Source organism: Stenella coeruleoalba (genome assembly GCF_951394435.1).
Source record: "Stenella coeruleoalba genome assembly, chromosome: 5".
Taxonomy (NCBI): Eukaryota; Metazoa; Chordata; class Mammalia; order Artiodactyla; family Delphinidae; genus Stenella; species Stenella coeruleoalba.
The window spans coordinates 142,228,105-142,254,068 of record NC_137150.1 but is presented as its reverse complement, the minus strand read 5'-3'; the positions used below and the strand labels follow the sequence as shown (position 1 = coordinate 142,254,068).

The 25,964-nt window shown below is 61.0% G+C and overlaps 1 protein-coding gene across 1 annotated transcript; it reads right to left on the bottom strand.

Moving 5' to 3' along the window:
* Positions 1-536: 536 nt before the first annotated feature.
* Positions 537-25,600, bottom strand: PDXK (pyridoxal kinase). The gene is made up of 11 exons (XM_079922614.1): positions 25,309-25,600; positions 11,966-12,020; positions 8,722-8,826; positions 8,052-8,135; positions 7,595-7,641; positions 6,882-6,967; positions 5,652-5,697; positions 3,079-3,190; positions 2,020-2,156; positions 1,011-1,077; positions 537-803 (listed from the first exon to the last, which is right to left on the bottom strand). Exons 1-11 carry the CDS (start codon positions 25,393-25,395, stop codon positions 691-693), a joined length of 939 nt encoding a protein of 312 aa, XP_079778740.1. The 5' UTR covers positions 25,396-25,600; the 3' UTR covers positions 537-690.
* Between the last annotated feature and the right edge of the window lie 364 nt (positions 25,601-25,964).

Here is a 25,964-nt window from a genome sequence, read left to right as displayed (position 1 = left end):
GGCCGCGTACCAGCTTCTGTCCTGTCGCCCAGGCGGTCCCTAGAGACGCTCCGAGTTACAAGGCAGTCCCCCGACACGTGCGAGACGGGCAGGTTTTCGGGGTCCTGGGAAGGTCCCCGCCAAAGTGACTGTGCAGCGTCTGTGCATGTGAGCTGCAGGAGCCCGTCCACACCAAGAACAGAAGGGGAGAATCTGAAACCCCCAGGGGCCTACCCTGCAGCAAAGTAAGAGGCAAAAAGTTCTGAAGCAGGAACACAGAAGGTGCGGTCGGACCCAGAATAAAGACATTTGCCATCATTTTTCTGGACGTGGACACTAAGCCCCGACTCGCTCTCGGAGATGCAGACACAGGGGCCTCCCTGGGTCTTGCACAAAGGACGGGGGTACACCATGTACCGCAAGCCAGCCCGGGGAGGAGGCCCTCGGGACGTAAACGCGGAGCTGGTTTTCCAGGAGCCTTGTGGGAGGGGAGCTGGGGTCCCGAATTACAAATTTCTGTGATCGCTTTGTTATTTTTAAAAAGCACGACCAGCACATTTTCACAACGAAGATCAGTGGATGCTGGACACTCACGAAAGAAGAAAAAAATACCAAGTTTCGGTCACAGCTCTAAGGCAGACATTACATTTTTCACAGGGATGGACACGGAGGCGCCTAACGCGGGGCGGAGGAGGTGGGTTCGCGCGGCCCTCACAGCACCATGGCTTGGACGACGATCTCCGGGTTCTCGATGTCCTTCTTGCTCTGGACCATCCTCAGCTCCAGCTGGGCCGGGCTGGGCTTCAGTCCTTCCCCAGCCCTGGCTGCAGAACAGGCAGAGCATTAATGATGGGAACAGAGCCAGCAGAAGTGATCCCGAATCCGTCTCGTCCTTCCCTCGCCTTTGTGAGAGCCCCCAATGCTAGGGATCCCCCTGAGCTCCCAGCTCAGCAGGGAGCTCCACACGCTGCCCCCGCCCCAGCCCTGTCCGCAGCGCAGCACTGCACCCCCGCCAGCCCGTGAGGTGGCACCTTGTGCACACTTGATGGTCCGCTGCAGAACGTGGTGCATGGCCGACACGGTCTTCTCACAGGCCACCTGCAGGGAGGAGAGTACACTGAGCCCCCGCCCCCGGGCCGCCTGGGTGGGGCTGCCCACTGACAAGGCACTGGGGACCCACAATCCCACGCCCCCCCCCGTCACGGAGCCGTCGCTGCGAAGATCCCAGGAGAGCTGAGCAGAGGCCTGTGCACTCAATGGACCACAGGCGGCTCTGTCAATACTGCCTGGCATGTAGTAGGTGCTTAAGAAGCGTTTCTGGAAGGAATCCGTTATAAAGAATCTACACGGGAAAGAGCTCCTGCCCCAGAGCCGGCCAAAGTCATCGCTTGCTGGCCTCTCAAAGTTAAAAACTCAGGGCTTCTCAGGCTGGGGAGGCAAGTGGACTCCCTCCCCAACGCTGGGACCCAGGGCAGAACTGAATCTGGGGTGGGCTGAGGGCGACCAGCGAGGCCTCCTCTGGGCACCAGCTGGCCGTGAAGCAGGTCCGTGCTCACCCTCCGCCCTTGAGGGAAGGGGGGTGGGGAAACCACAGCATTTCAGCGCTCGCCCCTGAGCCTGTAGGTGAGGGGAAGGGCCCCATCCCAGCCGTGCATTTTACAACATGGAACAGACTGCTGGGGAGGGTGCGAGCCTGCCCCCCAGGGGAAGGACGGCTGCCCAGAAGGAGGTCAAAGGGCATGGGTGTGCCTGAGCACGCGAGGGCACTGTGGACATTCACACACAAAGCGGGGGCAGGGGGGACGATCCCCAGGAAGAGAGGGGTCTCCAGCAAGTCTGACTGCAGCGGCCGTATTTTAGGACGAGCTGTCACTGGATTTCCCTCCTGCGCGACGCATCTAGACCCCGAGTTGCTGAGGCTACAGCTCCCCTGGCATCCTCAGCGAAGCCCTCCCTTTTCATCTGGCTCAGGACCCCTCCCGGGCCTGGGCCCGGCGGACTCCAGCTCTTAACACATTCTCCCATTTGTGCCCCACTGACCTTGAGATTGTTGGGGTGCTTGTGCGTCCACGCCAACAGCATGGCGGCAAAGAGGTCCCCGGTGCCCACGAAGACTGCGTCCACCTTGCACATCTCCATGCGGATGCGCTGTGTCACTACGGAGCCGTCGGGGGTCCCTGGGGGGAAGCGTCCGGCAGCTGGGCCCCCAGACCCGCAGCTGGCAGAGGCCTCGCGGCCCGGGAACCGGCTTGCCCTCCCCTGCACAGCGTCAGGGGGCTCAGCCTGCAGGGATCCCCCATGCCTCCCAGTGGCTGCCCGTCCCAAGAGAGAAAGTGAGAGACTGGAGCCCCGGAGGGCCACAGGGTCAGGGCGGCCTGGGGGACACCATGCAGGCTGCAGACGAGGGGCCGGAACATGCGATGATGTGTGACGGGAGCCATGGGGGTGGGGGTAGAGCTGGAGGGACGGTGCTCACTCACTGAGGTCGGGGTGCGTGCGTGGGCGTGAGCGTGTGTGGATGCACGTGCATCTGTGAGTGTATCTGGGTGTGTAAGTGTCCTTTTACACAGACACAGAGGGGGTGGTGACGGCTACACCTGGCACGGCTCGGGGCAGCTGGTGTGACCCCAGCCTCCTGTGTCATTTTACGCTGCGGCATCAGCATAATTGAACGACTGACACAGCAGGGCGTGAACGGTCCTCCCAGCGATGTCGGCATCAGCTCTGAGGTGGGGGGCTGGGGGGAGGCAGGCCTGGGGACACCTGGTTCCCCAGGAGCCGGGCTCCAGCTGGGCTGGTCCACGTGACCCCCAAGCCCGTAAGAGGGGATGTCATCTGTGTGCCGCCAGCACGGTCACAGACACCTGCGTGGTAACCGCGGGGGGAGCAGTCAGCACCCCACGCTCCCCGCACCCCGATTCACGGAAACCTCTCCTGGCTCTGTTTTCAGTCTGATCTTTCTTGGAGCTGTCGGGAGTTGGGGAGATTGGCCACCTGCCGAGTCAGGCTCGATTTTCTTTCCACTGAACCCAAACCTCGGAAGCCTCGAGGGAGGCGGCGGGAAGGCGGGAGGGAGCCCAGTGCCGGGCGGGGACTTACGAGTCCTCTGGCTGCCCAGCGCGATCAAGTAGCCGCTGCCCCTCGCGGACGGCAGGTCCGAGCTGGTGATGACCACCGTGTCGGGGCCCATCGCGTGCAGCACGTCCATCACCTGCGGACACGGGGAGCGCATCAGCCGCTGCGTGGCCGCCCGAGACGGGGAGCGCATCAGCCGCCCCGCGGCCACCGGACACGGGGAGCGCATCAGCCGCCCCGCGGCCACCAGACACGGGGAGCGCATCAGCCGCCGCGTGGCCGCCCGAGACGGGGAGCGCATCAGCCGCCGCGTGGCCGCCCGAGGTGGGGAGCGCATCAGCTGCCGCGTGGCCGCCGGACACGGGGAGCGCGTCAGCCGCCGCGTGGCCGCCCGAGACGGGGAGCGCGTCAGCCGCCCCGCGGCCGCCGGACACGGGGAGCGCGTCAGCCGCCCCGCGGCCGCCGGACACGGGGAGCGCGTCAGCCGCCGCGCGGCCGCCGGACACGGGGAGCGCATCAGCCGCCCCGTGGCCGCCCGAGACGGGGCCCTGGCGGCCTCACCCCGTCTCCCACGGCCCCTCAGCTTCTTACAATCTGCCTGGATGGGACAGAGACAGCTAACAGGGGCCACACCGTGGGCCCCGCCCCTGCCCAGCAGTGAGAGCTCTGCCAGGTCCCAGCCGTCCCAGTTCCCTCCAGCCTCAAGTCCAAGGGCGCATATCCATCGGTCCCAACCTGCACCCCGTCTGTGCCCGAACCCCGGAGGAAGGAGCCAACCAGCCAGGCCACCATCTCCTCTCGCCCGGGCTCCGGGGCGGCAGGAGCCGTGCCCGGCAACCATCGAGCGATGAGCGCTTCCACGCTGTCCATCCTGGGAAACTATGCACTCCTTTAGCCATTCAACAAACGTCTACCGCCCCCTCCCCGGCAGCACGCCGGGGAAAATGCTCACTGGGGTGAACTGGGGCTCAGGAGGGGTGGGAGGTGGGAGGCCTCGTATCAGGCAGCAGGCGACGCCACCACTAACCCTCCCCTCACCGGCCCGGGGCCGGCAGGCTGGGGAGGTCACCGGCCAGAGGGTCACCGGGTAATGAGGAACAGACGTCACTTTGGGTGGCTTTTTTTTTAAACAGCTGTAGGTGGTCCCGTTTTCCTTGTGCAAAAGCCTCAGAGAGGTGCCTGTGAACACGCCCTGCGAGCACAGGCTGTCCCCGGCCACACACACACACGTGTGCACATGCGCACACCCTGCATGCACGCATATACCCCCAGCACACACATGCACGTACGTGTACTGCCACACGCCACATGCACACACACAACGCGTGCACATGCCCCAAGTGCACGCGTACACACCCCCTCTACCACACGCACGCACACACATCACATGCACACCGCCCCCACACACACACGAGGTGTGACACCAGCCCAGCACCCACCCTGCACCGGGTACCGTGAGTTTCCTCTGGTTCCCAAGCTGGGCAGGTGTGTTAGAGATGGGGTCACTGTGCCCACGGCCCTGCTTCTTTCCTGCCCCAGGGTCACCTGGCTCTGAGACCCCCCAGCCGCTGTGCCAGCTCAGAGCAAGGCCCTCAGAGCAGGGAAGGGGGGTCCTCCCAGCCTGCTCTCCTGCCCCAGTGAGCTCTCCGCCTATCAGGGAAACAGACACACAGCCCCACGGGCCCAGGGGTGGCCACGACTGGCCGCCGCCAGCTCTGACCCAGGGACCTGGCTCCTCCAAGTGTGTGTTTCCTGGACCGTGAAGTGAGCTCGGCCTCTGAAGAGGCCCAGACGCGGAAGGTGTGAGGCCCTGGCGGCGCCTGGTGCTCTGGGCACGCAGCGCAGGGGTGGCAGACCCCACCTGGGGCTAAATCCCAGCAGGAGACCTATGGACCCTCGGCAAGGACCGAGGGAAGGTTGAAAAGAGCTTTGAAGAAATCCGCCCAGGGCTGCGGTGTCAGCTCCTGCCTGAGAGGCCCAGCCCGCCCTTCCCTTCCGGAATCCTGCCTTGTGGACTCCAGAAATGCCCAGCCAGCCCCCAAAGATACGGGTCCATTACGTGCAAGGAATCCTCCCACGCACACACACACACACACCCCACATGCACTCTCACACGTGCGTGCAGACACACCCCGCATACACACACAGAGCCTGGGGTGGTGTGCCCACAAGCCCGGGAACACCGAGGACTGCCAGCCGCCTCCAGAGGCTGGGGCAGGAAAGGACTCTCCCTACAGGCTGCTGACAGCACGGGCCAGCCGGCCAGCCTGGGCTCCTGGCCTCCGAAACTATGAGAGCAAAGCCCTGCTGCTCAGCCAGCCCGTGTGCGGCGCTTTGCGACGGCCCCGGACGCTCATGCAGAGACAGCTGGCACGGGCAGCGGGCGAACCCAGACCCAGCAGGCACTAGGCCGCAGGTGACCAAAAGGGGCCGAAACGGAATCTGCAAAGGTTCCCCGGGCCTCGGGTGGCTGGCTGACGGGAAGCCAACGCTGGCCACACAGGTGCCCGTCTCCTCCGCCGGAGGGCGTGTGGCTGTCCCCTCCCACCGTGAGCCGGGCTGCCTGCCCCTCGCCAGGTACAGGACGGCCTCCTTACCGCTAAGGCTTCTTCCTCACTGTGGATCTTTCTCCCGCTCAGCAACCTGGGAGGCAGACAAGCACAGCTGAGCCATCGCCCGGAAGAGCCCCAGGGCTACCTACGGTGCACGGGTGACCCCTCCTGCCCCACAGGGAACTGGCTGGCCCCGCTCGCCGTCGCGGACCAGGCGGCCGCCGTGTCTGGGGACCAGTCAAGAGTCAGTTTGAAAGGGGACTCACGGGACTTCCCTGGTGGCACAGTGGGTAAGACTCCACACTCCCAACGCAGGGGACCCGGGTTCGATCCCTGGTCAGGGAACCAGATCCCACATGGGTGCCGTAACCAAGACCCAGCGTAATCAAATAAATCATAAAATTAATAAAAATAAATTTAAAAAGTGAAAAGGGACTCACACATCATGGGGGCGGGTTGGAGTTCCAGACCGTGGTTACCGTTTACACATAACAACGGGGAAGGACGGCCGTGCACGGTCACAGCACACGGTGCCACTGAGGGCAGCCAGCGTCCTCGCAAACAGCTGCAAATCGCAGTGCACTACGTTCTTGAGCCACCAACCATCAGGGACCTCTGGGTGAGCCGCCATCCCCCAGCATCGATAGGCGCGGGTGAGGGAACCCCAGGCCCCCCAGAGTCCAGGGGCCCCATCCCTACTCTATAGGGCGGCCTAGGGGCCAGAGGGGATACCGCTGCCGGCCTAACAGAGCCGAACGCGACGGGGACACACCCACCGCCGTGCTCACGCCCCAAGGCCCCAGGAGCCACTCCTCAACCCCGAGTGCCCAGCTCTCCTGTCCATCGGGGGGGGGGCCGGGCATCCAAGAAAGGCTCCTGGAAACATGGCGCTGGGCAGCGGGGCCCGCATGGTCCTCTTAACCTCGTGCAGAGATTTGGGATGTGGGTTTCAGAGCTCCGGGGCGGTGGCCCGCGTCAGCTGGCGTGGGCTCCCTGTCCCATCGCCCGTGTCAGCCACGTGCACCCCCGGCTTCGCCACAGCGCCTCTGCCCACTTCTGTCCCCAGAGGCTCTCGCTGCTCAGGGACCAGCATGACCACAGGGAGTCGGAGGGAAACGACTGCCCACTGCTGCTGACAACCAGCGCCCGCCCTGGCGCTCAGGTGGGCTGGCAGCTCCCTGCCCCGCAGACTGGGACTCTCCAGCGGGGTCCCTGTCACTCTCCCCATGGGGATGGGGGTGGGTCTGACTGCTCCAGCCGACTCAAATGACTTACTCAGCCTCAAACTGGTTGGGGGTGATGATGTCTGCAACCGGCACGACCTTCTCTCTGTAAACTGGAAGGAGGTCCTCAGGGACGTACTGCGGGAAAAAGACAGGACCGGGCTGACGCGTGAGGGGTGAGGGAGGGAGGCCAGGGCGGCCCGTGCTGTGGGGACCCCAAGGCTCCAGGGGGTCCCGAGGCAGGGCTGGGGCAGCCAGCCCTGACGATCCACCCTGACGATCCGGGTCAGGTCCCCACTAGCGGCTTTCCACCATATCTGTGCGATGACACCACCCGCTCAGCCCACATCAGCGTCGGGAACCCAGGCCCACAGTCTGCTGGTGTGTGGCTGGTGGGCTGAGTGCCTTTTATGTTTTTAAATGGTTGGGGGGAAAGTCCAAAGAAAAACAGTATATTCTGTGACACGTGGAAATTAGAGGAAATTCAAAGCTCAGTGTCCACACCTGAAATTCGATTAAAAAACAGCCATGTTCGTTCTTTTGCAACTCATCTGCGGCTGCTAGAGCTGCAACAGGGATGCAAGGCCCTGAAACACCTCCTCTGGGGCCCTTCGTGGAAACCTCTTCTGCCAGCCCCGGCCCCTCCTTCCCGACAAGGGACAAGGACGTGTCTCTGGCCCGAGAGCAGTGTCTCGCCCAGGCAGACACTTTCAGAGTGCTGCCAACAGCCCCACGGCCCGCACCCCAACGCGGGGAAGCACTAACCATGGAGCCTTCTCCGTTCCACTTGTCTCCCATCACGGGGTCGCACACTGCGGAAGACAAAGGGCATCTTATCAGCAAAAGCGGCGGCGCTGGGAGGAGCCCCGCATCTGACTTGTTAAGTTTCACACACGCGACTAAAATGGGAAAGCACGGCCTCCCGTCCTCATGTACCTCCTACCTGGCATTTTGCATTTTGCTGTCCGGGCCCCACCTGGGGAGTCCCTCACCCCACCCAGGGACCGGGTGGTCACACACCCCACCCTGACACTGATCACAGCCCTGTGTGGTCACCGGCTTCTCTCATCCGCCCCAGACAGACGCCAGGTTCACCGTGAGGACACCTGTGAGGCTCTCGTCCCCAGACAGAGCCCGTGTGCTGGGAGGAGCAGAACGTGAAGATGGGGCGCCCAGAAGGAAGGAGGTTGAGCCGCCCGTTCCTGGGGCTCCCAGCACCTACCGTACACGAGCCTGGAGTTCTGCTGCTTCAGCTCCCGCACGATGTCCACCACCATGGCCAGGAAGGACTTGTCTCGCGTGTAACCTTTGGGAGGGACAGAGAACTCTCGTCACCCAACCACGGCAACGGCACATCAAGCCCACCTGCCCAGAGAACGGCGGGCAGTGCCCAGACCCCGCGGCCAGGGCCAAGACAGGTGCCCCCACGACCTCAGGCACCAGGGGACACCGCGCACTTCCCAACAGAAATGTTAACTTTTACAGGAAAGGAAGAAGCCGCGGGTGTACGAGGACTGCTCTCCTTCCTCTTTTCCATTTTCCAGAATCAGCATGTTCACTTCTAACCACGTATATAAATAAACGCAACCACGTGGGTTTGTAAATGAAACCAACACACCAGGTGTCAGCGTGTTGCCTGTTTGGGTGTTTTTGTCCCAAACCCCTTCCCAACACCCCGCCTGTCCCCCGCCATGAGCGTGGAAACCCCAGTATGGAGACGTGGCACAGCCAGGACCCCCAAGGTCATGCGGTCACTAGGGCCCCGCTGAGTTCCTGATGGCAGGGAGGCAGGGACCAGGTAGCAGCCCAGGTCAGGGGTGCTCCGGGCCTCCCCAGCCCACCCCAGGTGGGCGCCAGGCCCCGGTTGCGGCACCCCGTCCCCCGGGCCTCACCCGTGAGCACGTAGTCATACTTGTTCACGTCGTTCAGCTTCAGCCCGTCGTACAGCTCGTGGAGCTCCTCTGAGTTCAGCACTTGGCCCTTCCAGTGTGAGTAGCCTGGTGGGGGGAGAGCAGAACACGCAGGCCCTGACGCGTGGGGCACGCGGGCGACACGGCCCTCGGCAGGTCCCCCCCAAAAGCGCGTCTGGCTCCGACACGTTCTGGGGTTGTTATTACTGAGTCCGGGTCCACCCTCCCAGCCGGTGCAGCGAGGGCCCAGCTCTGCAGGCCGCCTGAGGACGCCTGTGCAGCCTGCATTGCACCAGCAGACAGGACGCAGGGCTGCGAAACTTCTCCCTGTCCTCGGCGGGGCACCTGGGAGCGTCCCCATCGTGTCACGGTCCCTGGCTTTGCCAGCCTCTCCTGTGCGCGTCCCCCATCCAGGCTGAGTTGCTTGAAGACTGTTACCTGCGCACCCTGGCAGGTAGGGGCTCCCTGCATCCCCACCTCCATCCAAGATGAGCGGCAACCAATCCAAGTCTCGGGCCAAATCCTGACCAAGAGCCGAATGTGAACCAGAAAGAGGCTGTGGCCGGGGCTCCTGACCCGACAGGCACCCGGGTGAAGCGCACACAGGGAAGGCAGGAGGCCCTCTCGAGGTCCCTCGGGGCGGGCGCACCCCACCAGGGACACCCCGCAGTCCGCCCACGGCAAGTCCATCCTGGCAGCCCTTACGCCAAGAGGGACCACTCAAACGGACGGGTTCCTAAGCACATAAGTAAAAGCCTCGGGGAGGGCTGACTTCTATGACAGCAAAGTCGAGTACAGACCACGGGAGGCAGATCCCGGCCACAGCCCCAGACCCTCCCTGCCGTCTCGGGTGTTGTCCTGCAGGTCCCGCACCGGCTGGGCTGTGGGCCTGGAGAAGGGGCTGCGGCGCCCCCTGTGCCCGTGGGGCGAGGGCTCTCCTGCCGCGGAGGGGCCAACACCCGACAACACCTGTCAGCAGTTCTCCAGGACGGCGTGGCCTCTGGTGGACGCCCATTAACCAGTCGGGAGGGCCAGAGGCAAAGGAGGGTCCGCCAAGGCGAGGTGACCCATCTCTCGCAGGGCTGTCCCCCGAGGCTCAGGTGTCTGCTGAGAGCTGGCGGCCTCCGGCTGTGTCCCCGCAGGTGTTGCTCCCACAAAGTCCCACCGGCCCAGGCGGGAGGAACAACGGCCCTTCCTGCCCCTTGGTTTCCCGAACATCATTCCAGACGTGGTGGTTTCTCCTTTTTCTTCTTTTCTTTTCTTTTTGGCTGCGCTACGTGGCTTGCAGGATCTCAATTCCCTGACCAGGGACTGAAACGGGGCCCTCAGCGGTGAAAGCGCCGAGTCGTGACCACGGAACGGCCAGGGAGTCCCCAACACCGTGTGGTTTGACTCCGTTGCACATGTACTTCTCTTGTCCCAGGGCTGCTGTGACCAAGAACCACAGGGGCTCCCACAGTTCTGGAGGCCAGAGTCCGGGATCACGGTGTCGCAGGGCTGGTTGCTCTGAGAGCCCACGGCGGGCTTCTCCTGCGTCCCCACGTGGTTGCCCCTCTGGGCATGTGTCTGTGTCCTAATCTCTTGGAGCAGGGGCACCCCAATGACCCCATGTACCTTTTAACTGCCTCTTTAAAGACCTTATCACATCTGAGGTTCTGGGAGTTAGGACTCTGACACGTGAATTGAGGGGACACAGTGCAGCCCGTGATGTGCAGTCAGCCCCCGCCAGGTCTCAAGCATGGGTCGCCCCCTGCCCAGCGAGCCAGCTTCCTAACATGATGAGAAGGCTCGGGCCCCCTCCTTTTACTGCCCCCCCACCAACCCAGCCTCTCCTCTCCAAACTCAGGAGACCCTTCTGAAACACAGGGGCACTCTGGTCCTCTGTCCAACCCACCCAATTTACAGTTTACAGATGAAACAACAAACTCCCCAGAGGCCGAGCCGGTGACCCCGAGGGACCCAGCTCCTCCCTGCACGTCTGCTGCAGGCACCTGGTCCTGCGCCCCCAGGGGGTCACCACCAGGCCTGGCAGCAGGTCACACCCCAAACCCTACGTGCCTGGAAGCCTGGCCCTGCCCCACCCGCCAACCTCCAGCCCCGTCCAGTTTCTTCCAGCCGCTCGTCCAAGGGCTTGGATCTTGGGTAACAGGAAACTCTTGCTAAAGGAACAACCACAGAACACCGGCTGTTGCTTCAGAGCCCGGCGCTGCCCTGGAGCGGGGGTGGGGTGGCGGGGGGCACAGGGGGTGGCGGGGGGCGGGCATCGTCATCTAATGTCTAAGCCAACTTGGCTCTTTCACTTAAAAAAAAAAAAAGAAGGTAGTTAAAACAGCCAGTAAAACCCGTAAGCTCTGAAGGGGTTCACTGGGTTGACAACTTTTGGGAACGTGTCCAAATGTCACTGTGCCCGGCCCTCCGAAAGCAAAGGCAGGAAAGGACTCTTAGTGGGAACTGTAGCCTTTTCATCTGAATCCAGTGTGCTGGTGACTCGTGACACCCCCTCCCTTCCAAGAACCCCACCCGGAAGAATCGGGCCAAGGGGAAGCACCCTTCCGCGAATCTGGTCGGCACTCGGCCAGCAGTTTCTGGGACCTTCTGTGCTCTGAGATTCCGTCAGGTTCAGAGTCATTTCAAGGAAGGGATGTGGGAATGTTTCCAAGAACCGAGAGGCTTTGTGCCCCTGCCAGCACCAGCTCAGGGATCCCAGGTCAGGGCGTCTCTGAGGCCACGGGGGTGAGGAGCCCGGGGCCCTCGCCTGACACCTTGGGGGCTTTCCAAGGGCTGTGACCCTCACGAACCCGAGGCGGCAGCGCTCGCACAGCTTTCTGTGCACAGAAATCCTTGGGGTCCCCGTGCACGAAGAGACACACGCACGAGCTCCCCGAGGCTCTGCTTTCACGAGAAAGTTGGGATCTGCTCCCCACCCAGTCCACAGTGCCACCCAGGTGGGGGGGCCCAGAGCAGGTACGAGGATCACCGTCCTTGGTTCACGGAGGAAAGTGGGGGGCCGAGAGGTCACGTCACCCGCCAGGCCATCCAGTTCCGAAGCAGCCACACTGATGTAAACACGCAGCCGGCAAACCCAGGCCCCCTGAGCCCCGTGTGCACATGCTGTGCAGCCTCGGCAAGGACCACACCCCCGGCTCCATTTCCCGTCTGGAAGGTGAGGGACCGCGTCCTACGCCCACACTCAGCTCTGCGAGGACCGCTGAGGCTGACGCCTTACCTGTGTGGTTTGAAAACTGGACAGAGTTCACTGCGTCGACCTCAAACCCCAAAACCTGCAAGACGGACAGAGAAGGAGCGGGTGTAAGAGAGCTGGTGGGCTTCCAGGGACCCACGGCAGGTGCCTGGCCCAGCCTGGGGCTGGCTGGAGGGTCCCAGACGTGGAGGACAGGAAGGGGGGTGGTCTCCCCAGGTCAGCCTCAGCACCCGCACTTCCGGTGACGTGCGTGGAGGTGACGGGAAACATTTCGGGGAGCAGGCACCCCTGAAGGGCCAGGGCTCAGAGGCCACTGCCTGCCCGCTGGAACTCAGCACCTCACTTCCAGAAATGCCACCAAATGGAAGTGCTCACAGAGACCAGCAAGGCATCCATCTGTCGGGACACAGGGCAGTGAGGTCGTCTGTGTTCCGGCCCCCAGCCCAACGCGCGGGCAAGGCCAAGGGCTCCCAGTCCCTCCCTGGGAGCCTGGCTTGTAGCCCCTGCGTCGTCACGTGCCAGCTGGGGAGAAAGAAGGTACCCAGCCCGGAGCCAAAGGTCCTAAGCGATCGCAGCCACAGACCCGCTCCCGGACGAGAGAGGGACCCCACCCCACAGGGCCAGCCTCACGCGGTCCCGGCTCAGGTCACCTGGCCGCCGGGGCTCGGCCCCCTCGCCTGGGCCACCAGCCTCTCCAGAGGCGCCGGGGGCAGAGCGGTTAAGGGAGGGGAGGGGTGGCGCTCTGGTGCCGAGAGAGCCTGAACACAAGGTCTAGAAAGTTCCTTCCAGCAGTCAGAGCAGGTGACTGGAGAAAAGGTAAAGCCAGCATGGAGCTAAAGCCAGGTTTATGAAGCAGAAGCCCCCCTGCTTCATGACGGGGACAAGAGGTTGTGTCTGAAACGGCCGGACGTCTCCACAAGTCTGACAGCGTGCACTCGTGACACGCAAAGTCCCACAGCGGTTTTTCCTTGTGCTTATCTCTACTTTCCTATTTTTCTGCATTGAATCGGTCTTGGTTCCTTCGGGTGAACTGAGGTACAGGACACCGCAGATCCCTCGGCGGGAGAAGTCACATTCCCTGTGGGCCCCCTCGGTCCTCAGAGGTGGTGGGCATCAGGGCCCAGGACCCCCGCCAGGCCCCACCGGCCTCTTCCAGGCTGGCCTCACCGCCATCGCCGTGGGCAGACCCGGGACAAGGGCCCCGCAGTGTGGTCCCCTCTCCGCCTCTCAGAGCATCCACGGCATCGCTCCACACGGCCGGCCACCCCAGCTGCCCAAGGAACGCGCCCAGCAAGGCCCCAAGACCCCCGTGCAGGGCCCTGTGCTCAGGGTACAGCTGGGAAGCACCACCCCCCGGGGCGAGGCCAGACACCCAGGAGTCCACCCAGCGTGAGCGGCACCCAGGGCCCGGCCGCGTCCTGCGGCACCAGGCGGCCACCCCCGAGGGGCAGAGCTCAGGTGACCCACTCAGGCCTTCTTTCGTGTCCCCCCACCCCTGGGGAGGCAAGGGGCTCACGCGTGGACTCTGACCACGGCCGCCTTCCCACACTCAGTGCGAACAAGCTCAGGGCCAGCCTGCCTCTGGAGCCGCCAGCCCCGACCGCCACCGGATTCGCTGCCTGCCCGGAGCTGAGCCTTCGTGGGCGCCACCGCTGGGGGAGGCTCTTCCCACCCACGGGTTCTGGGGAGGGGGCTGAGCTGAAGGCCACGTCATCCACCAGGCGGCAACCCGGCACCTCTGCCTCCTGGTGCGTCTCCTCCCGCCCCTGCCCCCCACCCCAGGCCACCAGCGCGGCCTCTTGGAACCTCCCACGCGACCCACCCCCGCCGGCCCCCTCCCCGCCTCACACACGGTGCCCCAGGGGCTGGCGCTGAGCCACCCTGGCACCTGCCCGGAAGGGTTCCTCCTCCTCTCCTGGACTTGCCCCTCCCCCCTCTACGGCGCTCCTGCCCTACCCCCCAGGGAAGCTGCGACCCTGTTCTTTGGGACGAGGCACAGAGCAGGGCCTGATGAGTATTCGCTCATTTGACACACACATCGGTCTCACGGGCGCCCCCCTCTACACCCCGGCCCTGGTGCCCAGTCCCCTCCGTCCTCTCCCCACCCCCAGCCGGGTCTCAGCTGGGAAGTTCACTTCCACATGGCCCACCAGAGACCCCACCAAAGGAGCCACACAAGCTGGGGAAGCCGGCAGCCACCGGGGGAAGCAGGAGACAGTGCCCTGCGGGGCGGGAAGTGGGGCCGGCCCCTGAGCTCACCCGCTGAGCTCACTGCTGCAGGAGGAGATGCCGCCCACCGGGGACTCCCAGCGAGACGTGGACCCTGACCTTCGGGCCCTCTCTCTCCCGGAAACCGCAAAAATGAGAAAAAGGGATCCTTTTATAACTGATTCTCAAGGACAGAGAAAGGGAAGGAGACGCAGCAGGTGAGCAATTCCACCAACTCTGGAAACAGACACTGCACAGCCCAGGTAACTGAGAATCTCAGCACCTGCGGAGGGGGGACGCAGGTGAGAGCGGGGCCCCCACCCGCAGAACCTCTCAGAGAGACGGAGGTCGGGGAGAGAGCATGGAAACCCCGGGCCGTGGCTGCCCCAGGGGCCCCATCGTCGGCCACTGTGCCCTGGCTGTGCGTGCCTTCCTGTGCACCAGTAACTTCCCAAACCCTCCCTCCCTCTTCACCTGAACAACACGAACCAACCTTCAGGCCTCACCTCAATATCGCAAACAGGCAAAGCTCCCTGGCCACCAGGATAGCGCCTCTCCGGGCGGTGAGGGTAGTGACTCGGGGTGTTGGGGGGGGCCTGGGTGCAGACGAGGACCGCACCCCAGCTCTCCACGGGGGGGGGTTCCCCAGGCACGCTCCCTCTGTGAACACATGTGGAGCTACACGCTTATGACGTGTATTTCAACGTCTTTCTAAAAATTTCAAGCCAGTATTATGAGGACTTAAAGTAATAAAGCAAAACTCAAGTCTTCTTAAACTAGAAACTTAAAATTGGCACTTTGCAACTTTACTTGCCAGATTTCACGGCCTCCTAGACAGAGCTTGCGGTATTCCAGGTCCCTAAATTCTAATGGACTTCAAAGAAACAAGATCTGAAGCAACGATGACAAACATCCTGAAAATCCTTTCAAAATAGCCTGCTCCACTGCTTCCGCATGCACGGATAATTAATCCTTCAGAGCCGGCACATTCGAAGCCGCTGTTCTCTGCTTCTAAACGACAGCGCTAAGCCCCTGGGCTGGCATCTCCATTTCACCTACCAGCAGCTTATGAACTGGCATCACAGGCTAGTGTGAGGGCAGGGCCGGGGGACGCAGCAGGAAGACGGGGCACAGGGCCAGGCTCCAACGGGGAGCCCCTGGGCCCCAGAGAAAGGAGGTGTCTGCGTTAAAACCTAGTCTTCAGCTCAACACCCCCCACACACATTTAGTACTCAGCTCTGGGATCTGGGACTGCGACCCCGGACATCACATCCCTGCTCAGCCAGGGGCTCCCGACTGAGCACTGAGGGGAAGAGACTGGGAGATGGGGAGGGTCCTGCCTCTGCTGGTCACTCTACCCCAGCACCGCTCTTCACCTGCAGAAGGGGGGCCCCCAGAAGCACCTGTGGTCTTTCCATTGCTCCCAGCACCCGCACTACACAGCCCTACACATCCCCCCACCCCTCAGCTTTGAGTCCCGACCGTAGACACACAGGGTGGGGGGGTCCCAGGAGGAGGAGGACCAGGCATGGCTTTCTTGACGCAAGAGAAGCCACTTGTGGTCTAAGCCATGTGTGACCTAAGCCTGGTCACAGTGCTTGCCCCTGAACAGCTCTCAGCAATTAACGATCTTAAGGGAACAAAAGAATGCAGGAGCAAACTGTTATTAAGCAAGAGCAGTGACAATAGCAAAGGAAATCAACCAACTGTAAGACTCCCCGTTCTGTTTCCCCTTAGCTCACCCCTGGCTCACCCTTGCACAACCCCATCGAGTGTGGGTGGAAGCCCCAGGAGAGTCCAGCCTACTCACACGCACCCTCTAGGAGCAGAGTTCTCTTCTCCCAAGACAAAAGAAATAAAAGCAAAAATAAACAAATGGGCCATAATCAAACTTAAATGCTTTTGCACAGCAACGGAAACCATCAACAAACCAAAAAGACAACCTACAGAATGGGAAAGACCTTTGCAAACGATGTGACCAACAAGGGCTTAACTTCCAAAATACACAAACAGCACACACAGCTCAATAGAAAAAAAAAAAAACCAACCAAACAAGCCAAACAAAAAATGAGCAGGAGACCTAAATCGCCATTTCTCCAAAGAAAACATACAAACGGCCAACAAGCGCATGAGAAGATGCTCAACATCGCAAATTATTAGAGAAATGCAAATCAAAAGTACAATGAGGTACCACCTCACATGGGTCAGAATGGCCATCATCAAAAAGTCTGCAAATGGGCTTCCCTGGTGGCGCAGTGGTTGAGAGTCCGCCTGCCGATTCAGGGGACACGGGTTCGTGCCCTGGTCCGGGAAGATCCCACATGCCGCGGAGCGGCTGGGCACGTGAGCCACGGCCTCTGAGCCTGCGCGTCCGGAGCCTGTGCTCCGCAATGGGAGACGCCGCAGCAGTGAGAGGCCCGCATACCGCAAAAAAAGAAAAAAAAAAAGTCTACAAATAACAAATGCTGGAGAGGGTGTGGAGAAAAGGGAGCCCTCCTACACTGTTGGTGGGAATGTATATTGGTGCAGCCACTATGGAGAACAGTATGAAGGGTCCTTAAAGAACTAAAAATAGAGCTACCAAATGATCCAGCAATTCCAGTCCTGGGTATAAAGCCAGAAAAGACGGAAACTCTAATCCGAAAAGACACACGCACCCCAATGTTTACAGCAGCACTATTTACAGTAGCCAAGACACGGAAGTATGAAATAAACTTCCTATTTTATGGCAAGACAAGAAAAATTTAAACATAAAAAAATGTCCTCTGCCCTTTGGCCTCCTCTCTCCCCCCACTTTGTGTCATATATCTGCATCTACAAACCTCCCCGTGGGCAGAAATCCCTGCTCAGCCATAAAGAGTAACATTCTCCCGGCATCTACAAGACAACTCCTTAAAGATAACATTCCTTCTTGATCTTGTGAGGGGTCACATGGATTATCTAAACTGTCAATAATATGACATTTGATGCCCAGCTGTCTCCAAAACTTTCTGTAACTGTGTCTTGACTTCTAACAGGCCTAACAGTTCTCAGAGCTTTCTGAGATGCTCTTCCTGGGTTATAATCCTCAAATTTGGCTGGAATAAAATTTTCCATTTCTTTCTTAGATTGACGGATTAATTTTTCGTCAACAGAAGCAAACTAAGTGTCCATCAAGAGGCGACTGGTTTAAGAAGATGTGGTGTGTGTATATATATTCATTCACTCATTCATTCTTCTACTTAACTCAGACTTAGTAGGAGCCTACCCAGTGCTGGGCACTTTTCTAGGTCTTGTGAAATAGAGTTGAACAAAGTTAAGTTTTTTGTTCTCTTAGAGCTTATTTATGCACGCGCGCGCACACACGCACACACACACACGCACACGCACATGCACACACACACTGGAATATTACTCAGACATAAAAAAGAATGAAATACTGCCATTTGCAGCAATGGGGATGTGGCGCTAGAGATGATCATACTAAGTGAAATCAGACAGAGAAAGACAAATATTAGACAATATCACATATATGTGGATACTAAAAAATAATACAAAACCAGAAACAGACTCACGGACACGGGAAACAAATGTGTGGTTAGAGAAGGGGAAAGGAAGGCGGGGAAGGGATAAATTAGGAATATGGGAGCACGTCACTACATATAAAACACTGTATAACACAGGTAATTATATCCTGTATCTTGCAATAGACTATAATGGAAAATAATCTGAAAGAATATATATGTATAACCGAAGTCACTGCGCTGTACACCTGAAACTAACAAAATATCGTAAATCAACTATGCTTCAATTAACAAAAAGCAAAGCAGAGTGCTCTGGCCGGGGCGGAAGAGGCAGTCAGCGTGCTCTGAACGAGAAGACATCGTGCACGGCTGGCCCTGAGCTCGGAGGCCCCTCGAGGAGCGATGCAGCTGTGCAGCCGTAACGCTCACGCTGATGCCAATTATATTTACATCAGCAGGTCTGTAACGATCCCAGCACACACTCCTCCACGAGTTACTGCCTTTCACGGCAAGGCTCACGCGCTGCTGTGGCCGCATCCTGGGCTCGGGAACCCACAAGCCTGTCTTCGCACTCAGCTTGGCAGCCGGGGGAATTACTCACGCTGGGAAGCTGGCCCTGCCCCACCCCTGCTATTCTCACCATTTACCAGCAACAAGACGCATTTTAAGAAAAAAGAGAAAGAGGGGAGGGGAAGTGAGGCCTCACGAGATAAAGAGAAACACCCCCCTGGCCTCTCCCCTCCCCCCTTCCCCCCTCCGGTGTATCCCCTCCTCCACCGTCCCCAGCCCGGCGCCAGCCAGGGGCAGATGCTCCTGGAATTCTCTGTGGAGATGGCCCAAGAGGGCCCATTTCAAGACCTCACTCCCATCGTGGGAGCCTCTGTGCCGCCGTATTCCCCTGGCCCCGGGGCCCCAGAGGCACCTCACGGACCCCCAAGCTTCGAGGGCTGCCGTGGGATGAAGCCTAGACCGCAGGCTGCACGTCCCACCGCCTGTGAATTCCACGCCGCTTTCTGAAGCCCCAAAAGCTCTGTCGCCTCTGGCCTCTGTGAGCTCCTCTCCTCAGTGTAGAAAAAGGTCTCTTGGCCCCAAGCCCCTGCTGGAAACCTTGCCTTCTCTGCCTCTGCTGGAGCTCCTGGACTTGCGGGGATTTTGGGAGTTTGAGCTCCCCGCCAGCTGTGGCCCGTGGGCCTCGGGATGCAGGCCGGGGGCCAACGCCGGGCCTCAGGCTCCGAGAGCAGAAAGAACTAGAGCCTCAGCCTCGGCCTGCTGCCCACTGGGCTCGTGCAGGTCCGCACGCGACCACGTGAGCACAGCTAAGGCCGGGGATGCGGTCTCAGACCTGGGAGGCCCACCGAGACGCACAGGGGAAACCGAGGCACTTGGGCGAGGTCCCGGCGTCAGGCGCTGCCCCGCAACCCCACGCTCCAGCTTCCCACCCCTCTCCCGGGGCAGGGGAGACCCCAACGACGGATGCGCAGGCGCACCTGGGGACAGTGTGGGAGGGCGGCGAGATGCGCCAGAGGCGTCCGGCCACAGAGGCCCCCGCCTCTCGCCCCACGCAGACCCCTGTCCACCTCTGCAGGCAAAGCATCCCTCCCCGAGGGCAGCTACACGTGCTGGGGGGCTGGGAGCCATGCTCTGATCCCACGGCCTGCGGGGGTTATGTGCTCCCGGCTGCCCGCCCGGCTGCTGCGTCATCAACTCACTGCTGACAGCCAGGGGAACACAGTGAGACCCGGTCGTTAACTCAGCAGAGCACGCTGACGGCAGGAGCGGGGAAGCTCAGACCACCCTGGTTCCTCCAGGGTCAGTGCTGGGCAGCGGGAGGGGTCACTTCACCATCTTCAGAAACCCTCATTGTGGCTTGTTTTGCAAGACCTTTAGTCGCTCTCCTAGGAAATCAGCTTTAGGAAAGAGGGGACACAAGAAAGCCCCATGCCTGTGATGGGCCTGATTAGCCTCAGGGCTGGGCGCCTGGCGTCCCTCACTCCACCCATCCCTGGTCAGCCCTACCACTCAGCTCAACCCCCACCCTCCAGTCTCCAATGGGAACTCCTACTGGAAACAGCCCTGTGTTCCCCAAAGCAGCCGTAAGTCCCAAGGCCACCTGCGCCCCACGGGCACTCTCACCTCAGCATCACAGCCCCGGACCCCATCACCCCAGCCCCAGCCCTGCTCCCAGCACAGCGCACCCGCCCCGGCTCCCAGGCCCTGCACGCTAGCCGGTCATGTTCAGCTGGGCCGCACTGCAAAGCCCTAAATAAAAGAAGGGGTTTTGCCCCGAGTTCCCTGTGGCACTGGCATCAGACGGGGGACAGGAAAGCAGCTCTGGGTCAGCAGGGGAGGGAGCAGCTGCCCCTCCGCGGCTGACCGCGCGATTCTAGCCCAAGGCCCGTGGCCGGACACCTCCTTCCCTCCTTCTTGAGAAACTCCATTTGTTCTCCTCCTCGGCATCACTCTTCCGGATCACTCTGTGATCTTATTTCAAAAGCTCCGAGTGGCTGAGCACCAGGGGACATCCAAGCCCCTGAGCCCCACAGCCAACCGTCCCTGCTGGGCGCAGTCCCGGAAGCCACCTGCTGGCAGACGCTTCCAGAGAGGTCCCTGTGAGGGGCGGTCACTGCAGCACAACACAGGGTGCTACCAAGCGTACAGCAATGCCGCATAACACGACCGCACAGGTGTCCACACACGCAAACACCCACACCTGAGCACGCACACGCACACGCTCACGCACATGCTACACCCACACACACCACAGACAATTAAGTTCGTGCCTTTCTGCATGAGAGGCAGAGAAGAATAACAGAAATTTCAGTCCCAAACTACGAGAGTCAGGAAACCAAGATATTAAGCAATTCGGGACCTTCTTGGGAAAATAAACGGCCGGAGAAATAATGAAGCAACACCCAAGTTCCAGGATTGGGACACACTGTGGATGAGATGGGGGCTTCCAGAGGCCAGAGGGGAGCGAGCAGATCCATGTGGCCTGCAGAGCACAGAACAGGGTTCCGGCCCCAGTGCGTCCCGCCCCGGGAAGTCCTGGGTGGCCGGAGTGGGGCCAGAGGGAGGTGTGCTTTGGGGCGTCGGCTCCCTTGCACTGTTTGCCAATGCATGTGTCACCATGAAAAATGCGAAGGCAAAAACTGTGTCTTTTAAAGGGCAGGTGACATTCTTCCAGTATCTTCCAAATGCAGTTCTGCTGCAAAGGTCATTTTTATCCCAGGAATTCTAAGGAAAAAATGTAAAGATTTTCCAAAGGACCAGGTATTTTGACCACGAATCAAGACACCTCCGGAGAAGACCACCTTGTGGTTCAGAGGGTTCTTCAATGTGAGAGGCTGGAAATAAACTCCTTATGGTCTGAAGCGCCTCTTTGGGACCCAGTCACGAGCCTCTAGGAGACGCTGGGTGAGTCGTCCACACGTGCACATGTGCTTCTAACACCCCAGGACCGTCCACCTCTGCTCAGCTCCTGTGGCCATGTCACTAGGCAAGGGAGGGGCCTGTATCCAGGTTTCCAGGCCTCTCAGCACACCCACTGCCACCAGCCTGCCTCTTCCTGCGGGGTGTCTGAGCCAGCCCTCTGGCACTCAGGCCTGGCTTTGGGGTCCCTGTACAAAGAAACAGAGTCTCCACCCAGCCCCCTTAGACGTCTCAGTTCTGCTTCTGTACCGAGGGGCCAGGAAACTCAGAGAACGAAGTGGATTTCTGCAGGCCCCAAACTGAGATGTCCCCCTAAACCATCCTCCGGGGCCGCCTGTGGTCTTGCCTTCCCATCTTGGCGACGTGGTGTTTAAATGGGTCCTGAGCTAAGGTCCCAAGTCAGAATCTCAAGGCCACAGAATTCCATAATGTAATGTCCCTGCCCCCAGCATGGCCCTTCAAGGAGGCACCGTGAGCCTCTGGTGACCCCTACCACAGAGGCCACACGTGCCTGAAGCAGCAGTGCCAAACCCCAGACACAGCCTCAGAAGGAGGGGCGACCACAGAGCCGGCCGCAGCCAGCTGCCTAGCCGGCTGCACGCCGCGGGGCTGGGAGGGAGACACAGGAGCCGCAGCTGAACAGCCTGTCGCCGCCGGTGCCATCCTTCCCAAAAAGGACAGCTTTTGGATGTCGTGTCAACTTCTGGGCCTTTAATTAAACCTCCGATTTGTGCCACTTCCAAAGTTCTCCGAACAGGCTCCTTCTAGCCTACAGTGGACTGAACTGTGGAGTTAAGGGACGGCTGGCTGGAATCGTGCGGGGAGAGGCCACCTCCAGGCTCCACTGACCCCCAGCCCATCCTGGGCTAAGGCTGCGGGGTGCAAGCCGGGTCTGCGGGCCAGCGCCACCCATCTCCCTGCCTCTCCCTGATCCAGCTCACGCATGGGGAGGGGAGCAAGATGCCTGCATGGGACCCCGTGGAGTATCCTGCAGTACTTACAAGGGCTCCGCAGCCTGGGCCCAAGCAAGAGGAAGACCCAGGAGAAATCTGGACTCCAGGTGAGGAGGCACTAAGCGGTTAGCAAGCTAAGGAATCTCTGGAAATTGCGCTTGTTATGGGCTGAACTGTGTGCCCCAAGCTGGACCTCAAACAGGGACCGTGTGAGCGCTCAAGCCGCAAAGTCAAGTTCACTGTCTCACAAATCCACAGGCTGGAAGGCCGCTGGAACACGTTTTGAGGGCCACCCTCTCCGACTTTCTCCCTCTCCTCAGCTCTTTCCATCCTCCAAGGCTACGTCTTATTTCTGTAATTAGGAGGAGGAGGTCATGAGGGCAAAGGACATGCATAAGGAACCCTAACCCACATCCAGTCCTGAGGGGGGTCCTGGCCTCCCCGAGATGCCCCAGGCAGGCTTGCTGCCACCAGCCCTACCACCTTCCTGTCTGGTCTTCCTGCACAGTGAGGGGTACGAAAAGCACCCTCGGGCACTGGGGCCACCTCATTCAGCAGCCAGCGCCTCCCAGGCGTCTCCCAGAGACGTTCACCCTCCCATGTTCCCTGGCCCCAAAATGACGTGAGGCAGGCATCGTGTCCATTCTACAGATGAGGCAACTGAGCACCAGAGGACTCAAGGCGGAAGAGAGCTTCCTCAAGGTCACGGGCTAAAGACCTGCCCCTCTTCCTGGGCCTCCTAAGCCTCCAGGGGAGTGTGAACAAAGAAAAACAAAGAGCCTGGCTCACTTCCGGTTCAACTGATACAGGCCTAAGTCTAACCCACTTCAGTCGCCCACCTGAAGAATTCAGGATAAAAAAAAAAAACCTGGGAGGGCTTCCCTGGTGGCGCAGTGGTTGAGAGTCCGCCTGCGGATGCAGGGGACACGGGTTCGTGCCCCAGTCTGGGAAGATCCCACATGCCGCGGAGCGGCTGGGCCCGTGAGCCATGGCCGCTGAGCCTGCGCGTCCGGAGCCTGTGCTCCGCAACGGGAGAGGCCACAGCAGTGAGAGGCCCGCGTACCGCAGGAAAAAAAAAAACCTGGGAGGCACTCTGTGCTTTAGGTAAACAGGCCCTAAGATACTTAGATGCATATCTCAGAAAGAATTGCAATGACGCCAAATTCCTGCATCTTCCTATACTCAGAAAAGCACTAAAATCATTAACTTAAGATATCTGTTCTTCCTGATTAGCAGTAACCTTCTACCAAGATGTATGCTTGACTGCATGTATTTCCCAGCTAAAAAGACATCACATATAAACTGGTTTCTCCCCAACCTCTTCAGAGCGGCATCTCCCGGGCTACGATCCTCAGTGAGTCCGCGGGGGAAAATAACCTTAAACTCACAAGCCGCATGTTGTGTGTTTTTCTTTAAGTAGACAGAAGGAAGTGCAGGGATGGGTTAAATCAGAGGCAGAGGTGTCACCCCCACCCCAGGGATGACAGGAGGGAGATGACAACCTCCTACCTATGTCCCTCAAGCCCACAGGTAAAGATGCTGGGCACTGGGGAGACCCCAGGTAAGAACCGAGGTTCAGTCCTTAAGAGGCACTTCCCCAAGTGGGTGGTCCGGGGGAGCACCCCGTCAAGTAACTGGAAAAGGACATTTTGGTGTGGAAGTTGAGGCTAAGTGCTGGGAAATTCAGGAACAAGGTGAGCAGAGAAAGTTTGCCCCAGGGAAAGAGAAAGGGAGTGGCCGCAGGCGGGTGGGGAGGAGGGAGAGGCAGAGGCTCAGGGAAGCCAGCAGAGGCCTGCGCACCTCAGCACACCTCTGGGAAGGGCGGCTCCCCAGGCTCCCTCCTAGTGGGGGGGGCGGCTGCCACCGGTATCTGCCGGGGAACTGCCTGGTTCCACCTTCCCGTCTGCCCCTGCTTCAGGGACCCTGCGCTTTCCCCCCAGCATCGTCCCACCGCACTGGGCCTGCCCAAGCAATCAGTGACCAAGAAGAGATGGGGCCTCCGGACAGGTGCAAGCGCGCACCCTGACAACCCCCGCGGTCTGCAGCCCCACTGGTCAGAACGGGAGGGCCAAGGATCTCACATGATCTCCACAGGTGCTCACAGATCAGTGGCGGCTGGGCAGGTCCCTTGGACTTGAACCCCTGTACCTTTCCACCTTCAGTCTTCATTCCACTGCTTCCTCCTGCTTGCCTCAGGTCGGCCCTCAATCTCTACTGAGGTGGTTCCAACCCTCCCCAGGGTCCCTCCAGCCAGCCCACAGCCCACAGACCACTGGGAGTGGGTGGCCCTTCTCGTCCTTGAGGGCCCAGAACAGGGGCCTGGCACACACAGCAGGGGCCCGACACCGGCTCCTTACTCACGGATGGGGCCCAGGGACAATGGACCAAAGGTGAGTGGTCCAAGAGAGCCACCACCTTGCCCGGACACCCAGCCTCCTCCTGAGCCCACAGGGCAAGTGCCAGGGACCCCAATGCTGACACCCCAGCATGACACCCCACTGCACCCAGGCCTCCCCCCGCCCCTCCAAGGGCCGCCCCACCGTAACCTCGGGGCTGCGACAGGAAGCAGCAGGTGCCGGCTGATGAGCCAGAGAGACGGAAAGCCCCTGACCGAGGACAGGAGGGGGAGGCAGGAGGAAGCCCGCGGGCACCCCAGTAAGGAAAGGCTGACACATGTAACAAGCGGCTTCTAAAGCCAGACCCTGCACGGGCCCGAACTGGCCGCTGGGCTCTTCTTCTCCAGAGCCAACACCGGCAGGTAGGCCTTCTCTGCCCCGTCCCCTGCCCGGGACCACGTCCCCGGCACGGCCAATCGCAGGATGGAGCCCACCCTTGCCGCCCGGGGCCTCACTGCGGCGTTCCTCCTCCTCCTCCCGGCCAGCATCCTGACCCACAGGGGGCGGGGACGGCATGGGGAGCCCACCAGGTGAGCAGTGCCTACACCTGCCTACCCAGCGCCCTCCTTCGCAGGGTCTCCGGCCGCGACGCCGCATTTTCTCGTCCCCAGGGTCGGGCCGGTGGGTGAGCACCGCTCGCGCCGGGGGCTTCATTCTAACCAAAGGCCCGCATCCCTGCCCCATCCCACCCGCAAGGGTCCAAGTGCTGCCCCAAGCCCCGCCCCCGCAAAGCGCCTGCCTCCCCCGCCCGCGTTGGGCACCCCGCGCTCCAGACCCTTGGGGCTGCCCGGCCAAGGTCACGCGGCCCGGCTGCGGCCACCCCTTCGCGGGCCCGCAACGGCCGGGCGAGGGGACACCGCCGGGTTACGTAAGCGTACCTGCAGCGGGAACGTGGCCGCCCGGTTGCCCACGTAGCCGCGGACGACGTGGCTCTGAATGGAGAGCACCCGGCACTCCTCCTCCATGCCGGGCCTGCCGCGGCGGCGCGGGGCCGGGCGGGGTCAGCGTCTCCGCCGCGCTCTGGCGTTGCGCTCCGCTCGGCTCGGACCACGCTCCGGCTCTGCTCCGCTACCGCCCCGCTCGGCGCAGGCGCTCCGCTTGGGCGACAGGCCGCCTCCCTCTGACCTCAGCGCGACTGGGAACCCGCGGGTCCGGCGCTGCGCCGGGGCGGGAAGGGGGCGGGGCCGAGGTGGGGCATCCGTGCGGGGCCCGCCCCCCCCGCCCCTGCCGGGGGACAGGGAAAATGCAGACCGCACCCCCGGCGCGGGCGAGCCAGCCACGTCACTCAGCGCTCCTGGCACGTGGGCGGCCACCCTCCAAAACCCGGCGTGCACTTTCAGTTTTACACCGTAGGGCACTGCGGCGCCGTCCGGCCTTCATCCTTCGGTTCCTCGCGCCATTCATTCACTCCATTGAGGTCCGCCCCCTGGCCCTGCGCCACGCCTCTAACCCACACTTCCCGGCGCAGCTGAAGTACGAGGCGGTCAAACAAGGACTGCCACGGAGGAAACACACTGGTGCGGCGCCCCGAGAG